At 32.8% G+C, this 14,364-nt stretch overlaps 1 protein-coding gene across 5 annotated transcripts in view; it reads left to right on the top strand.

Moving 5' to 3' along the window:
* SUPT3H (SPT3 homolog, SAGA and STAGA complex component) overlaps positions 1-14,364 on the top strand; it is a 682,254-nt gene that overhangs the window by 245,013 nt on the left and 422,877 nt on the right. For 3 of the 5 annotated variants that reach the window (XM_074237076.1, XM_074237080.1, XM_074237077.1), the window contains exon 3: positions 2,058-2,093. The exons of the other annotated variants lie outside the window; for them this stretch is intronic. In XM_074237076.1, coding sequence (XP_074093177.1) covers positions 2,058-2,093 — 36 coding nt within the window. The remainder of the gene's footprint in view (positions 1-2,057; positions 2,094-14,364) is intronic. 5 annotated transcript variants of the gene reach the window in all.

Below are 14,364 nucleotides of genomic sequence, written 5' to 3'. Positions count from 1 at the left end.
ATTTATATTAATCTGAACTTCAACATTTTTTCAGTACTTTACTTCCCCAGTCCACTGGTACATAATTTATGAGTTAATGACTGTATGTAAGTTATGTTCTAAGAATTATGTAGAATAGTAAACTAACCCTAATTTCAAAGGAGTTAAAGTTTAACTGAGAAAATAAGAAATGTAAGCATGAAAAATATAAGGTAACATAAGGTAACATACATTAAAAAAGTCCAATATGAAATTAATTTGGTACAAAATTGCCGAAAGAAGGAAGGAGAGAGGCAGTTGGAGAAAGAAGACGACAACAACAGAGACAAAAATGGACCTTTGCTAATTTCAGAGGTGTAAATGCTTATAGTCAAAATTTAACAGTAAGCTCTTCAAGCCAGTTTTGGCACATACCTGTTTATTGCCCAATAACTGTCATCAAAAAAGAAACCAGGACAAAGGCATATGAAAAATAAAGCCTCTTCCAAAATTCTAGATTTATTAATTAGCCATTTCTTTTCTTTTTAAATTTATTTTACTTAATTTTCCACCTACATGCACTGATTCATTTTTTGTAGTTTTGAGTTCTTTCCCAACTTACTGCATTTCCCTTAATCTTGGTTGCATTGATTTTATTTTTGTAAAATCTTTTCAATTTAATGTAATGAAAATCATTCATTTTGTATTTTATAATGTTTTCTATCTTTTATTTGATCATAACTGCTCCCCTTTCCATAGATCTGACAGATAAACTATCCCTTACTTTCCTAACTGACTTATGGTGTCACTTTTTATGTAATTTTGTACCCATTCCAATCTTATCTTGGTAAAGGGTGTTAGATATTGGTCTATGCCTAGTTTCTGCCATACTGTATTACAGTTTGTCCAGTAGTTCAAAAGTTGGATTCTTTGGGTCTGTCAACCAGTACATTACAGTAGTCATTTCCTGCTGTCTCTTTTGCACCTAATCTATTCCACTGATTCACTACTCTAGTTCTTAGCCAGTACTAAACAGTTTTGATGATTGAGGCTTTATAATATAATTTTTGATCTGTTATGGCTAGGCCACCTTTCTTTGAATCTTTTTCCCATTAATTCCCCTCGATATACTTGACCTTTTGTTCCTCCATATGAATTTTGTTACTATTTTTTCTAGCTCAATAAAATAGTTTTTTGGTAGTTGGATTGGTGTGGCACTGAATAAGTAATATAGTATAGGTAGAATTGTGTTATATTAGCTTGACCTGTCCATGAACAATTGTATTTGCCCAATTATGTATATTTATATATTATTTATATTTATATTTATATATATTTATAGTTATATCTGCATTAAGAATGTTTTGTAATTATTTTCATATAATAATTATATAGTAATAATTATGTAGTAATTATTTTCATATAGTTTCTGAGTTTGTTTTGGTAGGTAGACTCCCAATTATTTTTTGTTGTCTGCAGTTATTTTAAATACAATTTCCTTTTCCATCTCTTGCTTCTGGGCTTTGTTGGTGATATATAGAAATGTTACTGATTTATGTGAGTTTATTTTCTATTCTGCTACTTTGCTAGTATTCAAGTAATTTTTAGTTCATTTTCTAGGATTCTCTGAGAATACCCTCATATAATCTGCAAAGAATGAGTTTTTGTTTCCTCTTTTCCTCTTCTATTCCTTCAATTTCTTTTTCTTATTGTTAAAAGCTCACATTTCTGTTACTATATTGAATAGCAATAGTGATAATGGACATCCTTGTTTTACTCCTGATCTTATTGGAAATGCTCCTAGTTTATCCCCCTTATTTAGAATACTTGTTGATGGTTTTAGATAGATACCACTAATTATTTTAAGGAAAACTCCATTTATTCTTACATTTTCTAGTGTTTTAATAGAAATGGATGTTTTATTTTGTCAAAGATTTTTATCATCTACTGAGATAATCATATATTTCATATAATAATCATCCTTGTCTAATAATAATTTATAATCTCTTTGCTAAAATTTTATTTAAATTTTTTGCATCAATATTCATTAGGGAGATTGGTCTATAATTTTCTTTTTTTTTTGTCTTTTCCTGGTTTAGGTATCAGCAACATATTTCTGTCATAAATGGAATTTGGTAAAGTTCCTACTGTTTTTTGATATAGTTTATGTAGAAATGAAATTAATTGTTCTTTAAATGTTAGGTAGAATTCATTTGTAAATCCATCTGGACCTGGAGATTTTTTTCTTTGGGAGTTTAATGGTTTCTTCAATCTTCTTTTTCTGAAATGGGGTTAAGTATTTTATTTCTTCTTTTGTTATTCTGGGTAGTTTATATTTTTGTAAATATTCATGCATTTCACACAGATTGTCAAATTTGTTCATTATATAGTTGGGCAAAATAGCTCTGAATCATCTCTTTAATTTCCTCCTCTTTGGTGGCGAATTCATCTTTTTCATTTTTGATATTAATAGCTTTGTTTTTTCTTTTTTTAATCAAATTAACCAAAAGATTGTCTTTTTTTTTCCCATAAAATTTCATTGGCTTTATGGGGAAAAATAACTCTTAGTTTTATTTCTTAGATCAGTATTTTTCTTGCTTTCAATTTTAGTAATTTCTCCTTTGGTTTTCAGCATTTCTTATCTGGTATTTTATTGGGGACTTTTAATTTGTTCTTTTTCTAACTTTTTTCATTGTATGCCCAATTCATTGGTCCCCTCTTTTTCTATTTTATTAACATAAACATTTAGAGAGAGAGAAAATTTCCCCTAGACACTGCTTTGGCTGCATCTCACAGATTTTGGTATGATTTCTCATCATCTTCTTGGATGAAATTATTGATAATTTCTTTAATTTTTTGTGTGATCCACTAATTCTTTAAAATTCACTTATTTAGATTCCAATTAATTTTTGTTTTATCATTTCCCTTTATTTCATTTAATTTTTATTATATCATGATCTGAAAAGCATGTATTTATTATTTCTGCCTTACTGCATTTGATTGTAAGGTTTTTATACCTAGGACATGGTCAATTTTGGTATAGGTGCCTTGTACTACAGAGAAAAAGGTATTTTCCTTTCTTTTCCCATTCGGTTTTCTCCAGGGTTCTGTCATATCTAAGTTTTCTAAGATTCCTTCTTAACTTCTTTCTTGCTTATTTTGTGGTTTCATTTATCAAATTCTGAGAGAGAGAGGCTGCAGTCTCCTGCTATTATAGTTTTGCTGTCTGTGTCTCCCTGTAATTCATTTAGCTTTTACTGTAAGAATTTGGATGCTATACCACTTGGTGTATATAAGTTTAATAATGATATAACTTCATTGCCTTTGGTGCTTTTTAAGAAGTTATAGTTTCTTTCCTTATCCCTTTTAATGAGATAAATTTTTCCTAGCTTTGTTTGAGATCAGGCTTGTCACTTGTTCTTTCACTGAAGCATAATATATTTTGCTCCAGCCATCTACCTTTACTCTGTGTGAAGCTCTATGCTTCAGATGATTTTTGTATTCAATTTATTGTAGAATTCTGGTTTTTAAATACATTCTGTTATCTACTTTGGTTTTATGGAAGAGTTCATTCCATTCATGTTCACAATAATAATTATTAACTCTTTAATTGCCTTCCTTTATTGCTGTCTTTCTCTGGTTTATACTTTTCTCTTTCCTTTCCTATTGTCTCTCCTCATCAATATTTAACTCCCTTAACTTTTCTATTTAATTTTTAATTTTACTATCTTCTTCCCTTTTATCATTTCCCTTTTACCCATTCTTTCCATTGCCCCCCCCCCCCCCCCCAGCCCTGCCCTGTAGGGTAGGATAGATTTTTAGACCCAATTAGCAATGTATGTTATTCATTGTTTTGGCCAAATCTGTTGAAAGAAGGATTTAATTAGTGTTGACACCCTCCCTTCTTTCCATCTACTTTACTAAGTCTTTCTGCATATCATCTGGTGTTATTTTTCCTGCATTAACTAGCCTTCTAGTATAGTCCTTCTTTATATGTCTTTATTTTTTTAACCCTGTCTTCTGTCATAAATTAACACATCAAATTGTAGTCAATTTATACCACTCCCTCTTTTCAAGTAACCTCTATGGATACATAATTCTCATGAGCCAAAGCATCATGCAAAGCCAAATCATTTCATGAACTATTTTTTGCACCCTCCCCCACCCCCTAAGCACATTCCCTACAGTTGTAGCCAGAGCATCAAGGAAAGCAAAAATGTTTCATGATCTTTTCACCTGCAGTCCCTTGACTTTTTACTTTTTACTGGCAGTCTCTCCCTCCATCCTTTTAGTACTCCAACCATAGCTCTACAACCAAAGAATCGGGTACACTCTCCCTCTTACCCTACAGTACTCTATCTCTAGCATTTTAACCCTTTTTAACTAAGGTATGGAATAAGGCAAGATTACTTCATGATCTATTCATGTCCAGCTTTTCTAAGTATACTCTCACTCTCTGTCCCTGTTGTAGTACAACTCCCCTTGATAAAAATATCTTCATGATTTAATTTTTTGTAGACCTCCTAAGTACCCTCCTTCCTTCTGTCTTAAAAGGAAATATCACCCTCACAATCAATATCACTTCATGTCTCATTTATACCCATATCCTGTAAGTACAATCTCTTTAGTTATACTCAACACTCATCAGTTGAGGTTGTGGTTAAAAGCTCAACACTTTTGTGACTATACCCATACCTCTCTCTAAGTATATTGCTTTTAACTATCCTTAGAAAAATAAAGTTCTTATGAGTTACAAGTGTTATCTTCCCTTTTAGGGGATATAAACAGTTTAATGTTCTTGACCAGTGTTTTTTTCCCCCTTTCCATTTATCTTTTTGTGCAACATTTGAGTTTTGTATTTGAAGATTGAATTTTCTGTTCTGTTTGCATCTTTTTTCCCAGAAGATTTTGGAAGTCTTCTATTTTATTGGAAATTCATCTTTTCCCCTGACAGAATTTGCTGAAATTGGCAGAGTAGATAATTTTTGTTTGTAATCCAAGGTCCTTTACCCTCTGATAGCATATTCCAGGGCCTCTGATCCTTTAATGTTGAAATTGATAAGCACTGTGTAATTCTAGTTGTGATTCCTTTATATTTAAATTGCCCCTTTTTTGACTGTATTCTCCTTTTGATGAGAATGCTGGAATTCTGTTAGGATATTCCTCGGATTTGTTTTATTCTGGGATCTCTTTCTGGAGGAATACTGTCTATTTTTTCAGGGACTCTGTTGTTTTTTTGATCCAGGATATTAGTGCAGTTTTCCCATGATAATAACCTGAAAGATATTTTTCAAGCTCTTTTTTTTATCTAGGCTTTCAGGTAGATCAATTATTCATAAATTATCTCTTCTGGATTCATTTTTCACTTGTTTGTGTTTTCTAAAAATTACTTTATATGTTCTTCTATTTTTTCAACCTTTTGCTTTTCTTTTGATAAAATCTTGGTGTCTTATAGAATCATTAAGTTTCCATTTTGTCCAGTTCTGTTTTTTAGGGGTTTTTTCTTGTTATCTTTTGTGTTTACTTTTCTAGTTGTTTTATTTTGCTTTTAAAAGAGATGTTTTCCTTTTCCAGTTAATTTTTTTTGATGAGTTACATTCTTCCAATTGATTATTTTTACTTTTAAAGGAGTTGACTTCTTCAGTCATTTTTTCATAATTCTTCTGCATGACTCTCCTTTCCTATTTCCATTTTTTCCTTTTCCTCTCTTCAGTTTTTAAAATCATTTTTCAGCTCTTCCATGAGGTTTTTGGATTTGAATTAAATTCTTAAACTCCTTTCAGACTTCCTGTTTGTCATTGCTTTTCTCTTCTGAGATGTCATTTTTATCATCTTTATCTGAATAATAACTTTCTATGATTAGGGCTTTTTTTTTTAGCTCATTTTGATAGTTGAGCTTTGTTCCTAGGGTACAAGAAGTGTAGTCCTGATCTTTTGTGCTGGTGCTGGGATCTGGTCCTTGGCTTTTTGCTTGCCAAAGTGTTGCATGCAACCCAGGCATTGCCTGTGTAGAGGTTTGTTTCTTCCTTTATGTCCCAGCTTTGCCTATGCAGTGGTTCCCAACCAATTCCTGTTTCCCCAGTGTTCCCAGTGCTTGGGTGTTGTCTGGGGTCCTGTTGTCCTACTATCTTGCCCAGCCAGGACTTATGCTGCTTTCTAGTTGATCTAGAACCTGAATTATGCTATGGCTAACATCTTCCCACTGACCTTCCTGCTATCCTGCTAAAGTTGGCCTATACTTCCCCATTACCACAGAAGAGACAGACCCCTACTGAAGATCCTCTGGGCTATCTTGAATTGAGAATTTGTTTTGCTCTTTTTTGGGGGGTGGAATCTGTAGCATCAATGTTTATGTAGCTGCTTTATTTAAAGTTATATAGACAAAAGTTCCAGGAGTATGTTCACTTCTTGCTATCATCGTTACTCTACCAAGGAAGTTCTCTCCAAAATCCATTTAAAGACTTGATTAAAGTTGTTTCTGCGGGAAACTCTGGAGAGCTTAAGAAAGTTTCTGGGGGTGGCTAGGTGGGGGCAGTGGATAGAGCACCAGCCCTGGAGTCAGGAGTACTTGAGTTTAAATCCAGCCTCTGACACTTAATAATTACCTAGCTGTGTGGCCTTGGGCAAGCCACTTAACCCCATTTGCCTTGCAAAATCCTAAAAAAAAAAAAAAAAAAGTTTCTGGCTTCACTCTGCTATCTTGACTGTCCCCTAGCTATTTCCTTTTCAAATCAAAGTCAATATGTTAAGGTGATATAAAGCATTAATGCAGAACAAATTAGAAAATAAACAGTTCAGAATCAACCAGAGCTTTAACACAGACACCTGAAAGAAAGGCATTCAGAGGTGAGAGAATACAGTGAAAGAAAAATCTGTAAACTTTCTTATCTTTGTATTTATATGATGTACAATGCATTGGAAGCAGAAATTGGATTACATAAAAGCTAGAAAATTAGTGAGCTATTATTATAATGAAATGTTGGGCAGAGCAGGGAAAATAAATATTCAGTAAATAAATAATATTGTATACTTAATATTATCAGAAGAAATATCACTCTAGGAGTTGACATGCGTATATTGTCTCCTCAACCATGTTCTTCCCTCAGACTCCAGTGGATGCAACTCAGCTCTCTGAACCTAAGAGCCCTGAGAATAGTAGTTCCTCTAAAACCACCAGACCTAATTCTAGCATGGCACTCGCAGCCATTTATCCAGGGAAGTAACCTCTAAGAAAGTCTTTGAGAACTATCAGATTGTTCAAAATGAGAAAAAACCCCAAAGATTTAATGGTGAAACTGATCAAACTCTAAATTTTTATTTAACTGCCATGTGCCAGTTACTATGCTAGACTCTGCTAGTACAAAGAGTGAAAGAATTCCTATTCATAAGGAGCTTGTATTAAATTGTATCGTATTAAATACATTGTATTAAATACATATTAAATACATACATATGCATATATATGTATATATATCTATAGTACCCACATAATTATGTATAATATATAAGTATTTGCATTAATATTTACAGCATAAAGTAATAAAGGCAAACATATACCAGTTTGTTAGCTATAAAGTTAATTTAGCAGAGGGGACATAGCAGTTGCTAGTCTCAGGATAGGGATCATGCAGAAGATGGTAATTCACACCTTGAAGAAAGTAGGAGACTCTTGGAGGTGAAAGAAAATAGAAAAGAATTTTACAAAAATTACATTTAGACCAGAAATTTATATCATATACCATGATAAGCTGAATATGGATACATTGACAGAATATAAAGGGTCACAACATAAAATGATTGGGGGGGAAAACCTAATCAAGTTCAATTTACAATAAAAATTCGTGCAAATGTTCTTAACCAAAGCAAATCATTGAACATACATTCAGTTTAATTCAGTAAGCACTGTCAGGCACTGTGCTAAGTCGGGGGGGGGGGGGGGGGGCGGGGAGAGGTACAAATAAGGAAAAGAAATGTTGTCCTTGCCCTCAAGGAGTTTATTATCTGAATGAGGAGAGAGAACACCAGGAAGTAGTTTGTTCTGTGAAGTTTAGCTCATATAGTACTGCAGATAGAAAGGCAAAAAAGTTACCAAATCCAGGTTCTGACCTATATAAAGTAAGGTTTTAGGTGGATTTGAGAGCTCTATCCCCCAATTCTCCAATTAGAGGTGAAAGGATGTAATCACAAAAAAAATAGATAATTTTAATTACCTGAAGTTGAAAATCTTTGACACATGTGAACTTATTAATTCTTGAATTATGAGAGAAGGCATTAATTTGAAAAAAATTTGCATCAGATTTTCTGATAAAGGTTTAATAATTATGATCTACAGGAAATTATGATAAAAGTATATATGACCAAGAACTGTTCTATCATGGGTAAATGGTCAAAGGATATGAACCAACAGATTTCAAGAAAAAACACTTGCTATCTATTAGTAACTATATGAAAAATTATTTATAATGGACACATAAAATAACTCTTAGTAAATCGATAATGATTACTTAAGACAGGTATTAAACTCAAATAGAAAGGACCTCTGATTCACATGCAAGTATCCTTGTAAGTCACATGTTGATTTTGTTTTAAAATGGAACATCTCTATTTTATTATATCTCAATTACATTTTAATCTGATTCATACCTCATTTGTGAGAGTTGTGGACTGCATGTACCTTACAAGTCTGTTGACACCTCTAACATTAAATATAAGTAATATTGGAGGTATTTTGGAAAGACAATAGCAAATAAACTATTTGCCAATTCATTTTCAAAACCATTTTATTATTTTACTAAGAAAGTGCCTAACATGTTGATACTCTTTGACCCATAGATTCCACTGTGAGATGTGCTATATCAAGTCCAAAGAAAGTAAGATCCTAAACAGCCTAAAATTTGTAGCAGGATTTTTTCCGATGATAAGGAAATGGAAACAAATTAGATATATACCAATTGGGAAATGGCTAAGCAAATTGTAAAATGCTTTATATATTACTCTGTTGAAAACAATGATGAATATAAAGAATTCAGAGAAGCATAGGATGACTTAAATGAATTGGTGTAGATTAAAATGAGAAGAAAAAGGAAAATAATACAACAATATTAATGTAAAGAGCAAAAAATTAATGAATACTCTAGTTATAATGACTACAAAATGTCAACCTGCTGAATTGTTGGGAAAACACACATGTACTCGTTTACAAAGGTGTACATTGATGGTTGTAAAATGTGAAATTATGCAGTCAAATTCAGTTGATCTAGTGATTACTTTTACTGAATTTTTTATTTTCTCTTTCTCCTTTGTTCTTTATTTCCAGAAATAGATCACTGATTAGGAGAAGTGATGGTAGGGGGGGAATGTTTGGAAATTAAGGTAATACAAAGACAATATATATCAATAACATTAGATTAAATTTTTAAGCATATTCTAAAATTTTATCAGAAATCAAGAGTAAGCTCATTGTTTTTCAGATTCCCCTTTCTTGTCTTTCCCTCCTAATTCCATATCTTTTTCAGTCTTATGATCTATGACATATTTCATGATATTTTTACAATTACATTAAGTATTTTTTTCTCCAAATTTGTGAATGGAGTTTGTATGGTTCATGTAACATTATTCCATTAAGATCTCTTAGGACTTTCTTAATTGATACTTTCTTATTTTGTCTATCAATTCTATTAATCTATCTTATTAACTCTTTTCTACTCCAAGATCATTTTCCTTGGCAAAGAAAACAAGCAAAATATGAATTAAGTGCCCTTGTTGTCCTGTCTGTGAATGTGGCCATTCACTCTGAGCACTGTCTTTTCTTTGTTCTTTTTCTTCCCCAAATTAGTTATACTTTAGAGTTTTCATTCAGGGCGGATGAATTGTGTGTGTGTGTGTGTGTGTGTGTGTGTGTGTGTATTTTAGCATAGGAAAACTTTTAAAGAATTGGCGTAGGTTGGTTTGAGATATTTCTTGTCAATTTAAAGGCAATAAATCCCTTAAAAGGAACAAAATCAAACAGGGAGATGGGAGAACTCCAAAGACCAAGTGCAAGCATTTCAAAATATTACATAGGAATGACCCTTTGCCCGGATGAGGACAGGAAATACCTCTTCTCTCCTGTACCATGAGATATTCTACTCTCAGAGCCCAGAAATCAGACAGGATTATCAGTAGGATAATTTAGCTACGAGATGGGTTATGCAAGCTTTTGTGGATTTTCCTGTGAGCATAACCACCATTTAGATTATGGTTTCTATGGGAAAATGTATTCTGAATTCCAAATAACAAAGAAATAAACTTTTGAAACAGTCAACAAACATTTTTTACGTTTTATCTATGGAATTTTCTTCTGGGTGAGGGTTTTTTTTAAAATTTTTAATTCTACTGAGACTGGTATATGATTCTATACCTGCTGGTCTCCACTTCTCAATGCTAACGTCTTAGAAGCATATGTTCTAGAGATGAGAGATACATGATCCCATTATACTAAGTAGGAGATCTATTTTGCTCCATGCTTAAAAAGCTAACTTTAAATTAGGGACTGCATATAATTAATTTCCACGTAACTCATTGATTCCCCTCATGCAATATAAACTGATTAAGTTTATATTGTAAGACACTAAACACAGAAGCATGGATAAAATGCATGCATCTTGTCTATGTCTCTGTCTTGCAACTCTTGTCTATGTCCTCCAATAATAAATTTACCATAGAGCATTTGCCCTCTGGACTGGCAACCCTATTTTGCTTCTTTTTCATATCTGAGTATAACTGTACTTGTATTGTATTACCTGTACTACTACTACTACTACTACTACTACTACTACTACTACTTGTATTACTTGTACTACTTGTGCTCGTACTACCATGTCACAAAAGCAACATTTCCCCCAGAATGATATTTATTCCTCAAAGGACATGGAAACTAGCCTCAAGATTTTATTGACCCAGGGGACTGAAGCGTTAATCATTGACAGAATAAAAATCAAGGAATATGGTATCCCCTTCACCTTGATTCCCATTGCTGACCACCAGGGCAATTGGTGAAGTAGAGAAGTTCTGCCCTGGAATGATTGTGTCATTGCTGACTATCTTCCATATTGTTATTAAATAACTCCTTTGGTTAACTGTTAGCTGATTTTCAATTACATCATTTCATTTCAGTACCAAATCATATATAGATTAGCCTGAGACAAGAGAAATATTTGTCAAAGTTTTGAGGATGATTTAAGTACTTTTTTTGGGAAAGCTAGCTTGATCTGTAGTAACTAGAATTGTCCTACTGACAAACTGCCATGCTTTGCCACATGATTAGTCTATTCTGTCCTCCTCCCTCCCCCATGAAAAATTTCCCTTACAACAATTTTTATCTCAGCACTTCCTTAGACTTCCTCATTGGTGATAGGTTGCAACATGTTCCTACCCACCATTTTGCATTGATTGCAAACGGCTTACCCATTATCCATCTCTTCATTGTCACTTGTATGACATTTATTTTCATTTCTTTGGAAATTGTTTTGTTTCATATTTTGCTGCACTAGCATGATATTGATATTAAAAACAGGGCTCTTATGGCTGGGAGACCTTAAAGGAACTTTGCAGTTTTCCAAAGGCAATCCGGTGAAATGTCTTCCTTGTCTTCAATTCTGGTGCCAACTTACTGTTCATATGCACTGTTTGTCACAAATATACATATGAATAAATAAGCTTCATAGGTTTTTCCATTCAATTTCTTGTCCATTCAATTGTATGCCAGTAATACAATAGATGTACTGGCAATGCACTTCTATTTTTTTATTGAAATGGTTTTTATTAAGATATCTTAACAAAATAGCATACCTCTCTAGGCATTGTATCAAAAAGAATTGGACTTCACTTTATAGTTCTCTTTACCACTACATTGTTGCCATTGTTTGTCCTTCATTCTAGAAGAGGATCGAGACTTTAGAATAGTAATGCCATTACTTGCAAATGAATTGGATTTAAATGAGGGAGAGCTGTGCAAAATCTCCAGCCTCACTTTCTCCTCTGGAGCCATCTAGGTCTAGTGGCAAGATATAGATCAGGACCACTAGAGATGACCCTGTCTGCAATGCAGAACTTGACCTTTTAAAGCTAGAGTTCAAGGTCTGTGAGTTGAAAGGGCACAGAAAGTGAGGGAGGAAGTTACCAGAGAGGTTGACTGGGGTATTTCCATATACATAATGATGATGGGGAATTGGCAGATCAGTTCTCTATTCAGTTGACACAGAAGTATTGTGGAAATGCTTTGAAGCTCCAGTGTCAATCTGTTATGTGACCTTGGGATGTCTCTTAACTATCTACTATTTAAGTGGAGGGATTCTGTGAGGGCTTACTTTTTTCTTTATGTTGCCAGTCATCTGAATTTAGCATATAAAGTTACTTACATTTCATTATCTATATATGTCCATGCATTTTATGAAGGATCACAGGTTTAGAATTGTAAGAGATTTTAGGGGTCACTTAGTCTACTTCATCATTTAAGGATAACAAAACAGCCTCAGGAATGTAAAATGTATCACAAACCAAATAGGTAGAAGTAGTAAATGATAGAGCTAAATTTTGTAATACTTTTGCTCCTTGTCTAACTTCTGTGAACTCTTCCTGGTTTTAAGATATATGTGTGTGTGTGTGTGTGTGTGTGTGTGTGTGTGTATACACATATGTACACATACACATATAAATATATACACATATGTGTGTGTGTGTGTGCATTTAAGCTAGGTAACTTTATGCTGAATTTATTTTAGTTCACTTATAATTGAGATTTAGTTAAATTCCACATGATTTTTTTTAGCAGTTACTATTTGCTTAGTACTTAGGCATTAGATATTCAAATTTCATTGGCACTTGAGACTACATAAAATGATTTCATCTTAATCATATATATATATATATATATATATATATATATATATATGTATATCCCATAACATGTATCTAGTGAGCACCAATTTCTTGCCTGATACAATTGCTTTTGCCACACACACACACACACACACACACACACACACACACTCTTATATTTATATGTCTATAATTAACCCTTCTCCATATTCATAGGATCATTGAGCTACAGCTGGAAAGGACATTTGAGACCATACAGCCCAACTTCCTAATTTTACATATGAGGAAACCTAGATCCATAAAGGTTAAGTGATTTAACTAAGATCAAACAGTGAATGTTAATCCATATAATAGAGTTTTTTTTCCCTAATTAGTTCATGTGTAAAAGATTGCTCTGTCTAAGAAGGCTGCCAGTCTCCTGGAGAAGAGAAATCCATCTTATTTATATTCTTTTTCTGACCAGTTAACAAGCATTTGCTAAGCACTTGGGCCTTCCTACGAGCCAGGCAATATGCTAGGAGCAGTAGGTACATGGATAAAATGTAAACAGTCTGTTCTTAAGGAGCCTCTTGAAGAAGACAACACTATAAACATAAATAAATATAAAATCAATTTAAAATAAATATAACTATTTCTGACATATTTATATAAATATATTTATGAGTACAATGAGGCTGTACTTAAAAGGAGGGAGAATAAAATAAAGCAGTGTATATGAGATGGCACTTGAAAGATCAATATGTTACATTGGTAAGAAGGCCTTTCAAATGTGTGTTTCTATAATTGTGTAATTATCTGCTAAGATTTATTGACACATTGGGATGTATGAGTTAAAAGGAAAGAAGTAAAATTTTGGTGATGATTCTTTATAAAATTTGAGGGATTGTGGAAATGATAGTATCATTGAGTATCCATATTCATCTCATTATTTTATTATTCTTTTGCTTAAAATGCAATGGAACAGTTTATCACTTTCTCATCACCTCACACTAGGATTACAGCAGTAGCCATTTATTAGACAATCTATCAGTCAATAAATACTTGTTAAAGTGCATGAGTTCAATACTAGCTCTTTGAAGGAAAAAGGTGCATGACCCCTGCCCCAGAGAGGTTTAAAGGTTTTAAAGTGACAAGACTAACAGTAAAAAAGTATAAAATTTATGGTCAGAAATTTATCAGATTTTGTGCTAAAGATTTTAGCTTCAGGGAAGAAGAAATATCCTTAAAACAAATCAAGCTTTTTTGGAGGAATCTGGGATTTAGATTGGGCATTGAAGGTTAGATGAGATTTATATAGAAAAAATGATAATGATAATGATGATGATAATAATAATAATAATAATGATAATGAAAATTAGCATATATATAGTGCTTTGATTTACAAAGTAGTTAAATATTTCATTTTATCCTCACAATCACCCTGTAAAGAAGATATTGCTGATATCCCATTTTACAGATGAGAAAACTAAGGCATGTAGAAGTTAAATGCTTTATCCAGGGTCACATATTTGTATTTAGAACCCCATTTGAATCCCATTTGAACTCTTG

This window comes from Macrotis lagotis, chromosome 5 (genome assembly GCF_037893015.1).
Source record: "Macrotis lagotis isolate mMagLag1 chromosome 5, bilby.v1.9.chrom.fasta, whole genome shotgun sequence".
NCBI lineage: Eukaryota > Metazoa > Chordata > Mammalia > Peramelemorphia > Peramelidae > Macrotis > Macrotis lagotis.
This window is presented reverse-complemented; position numbering and strand designations above follow the sequence as displayed.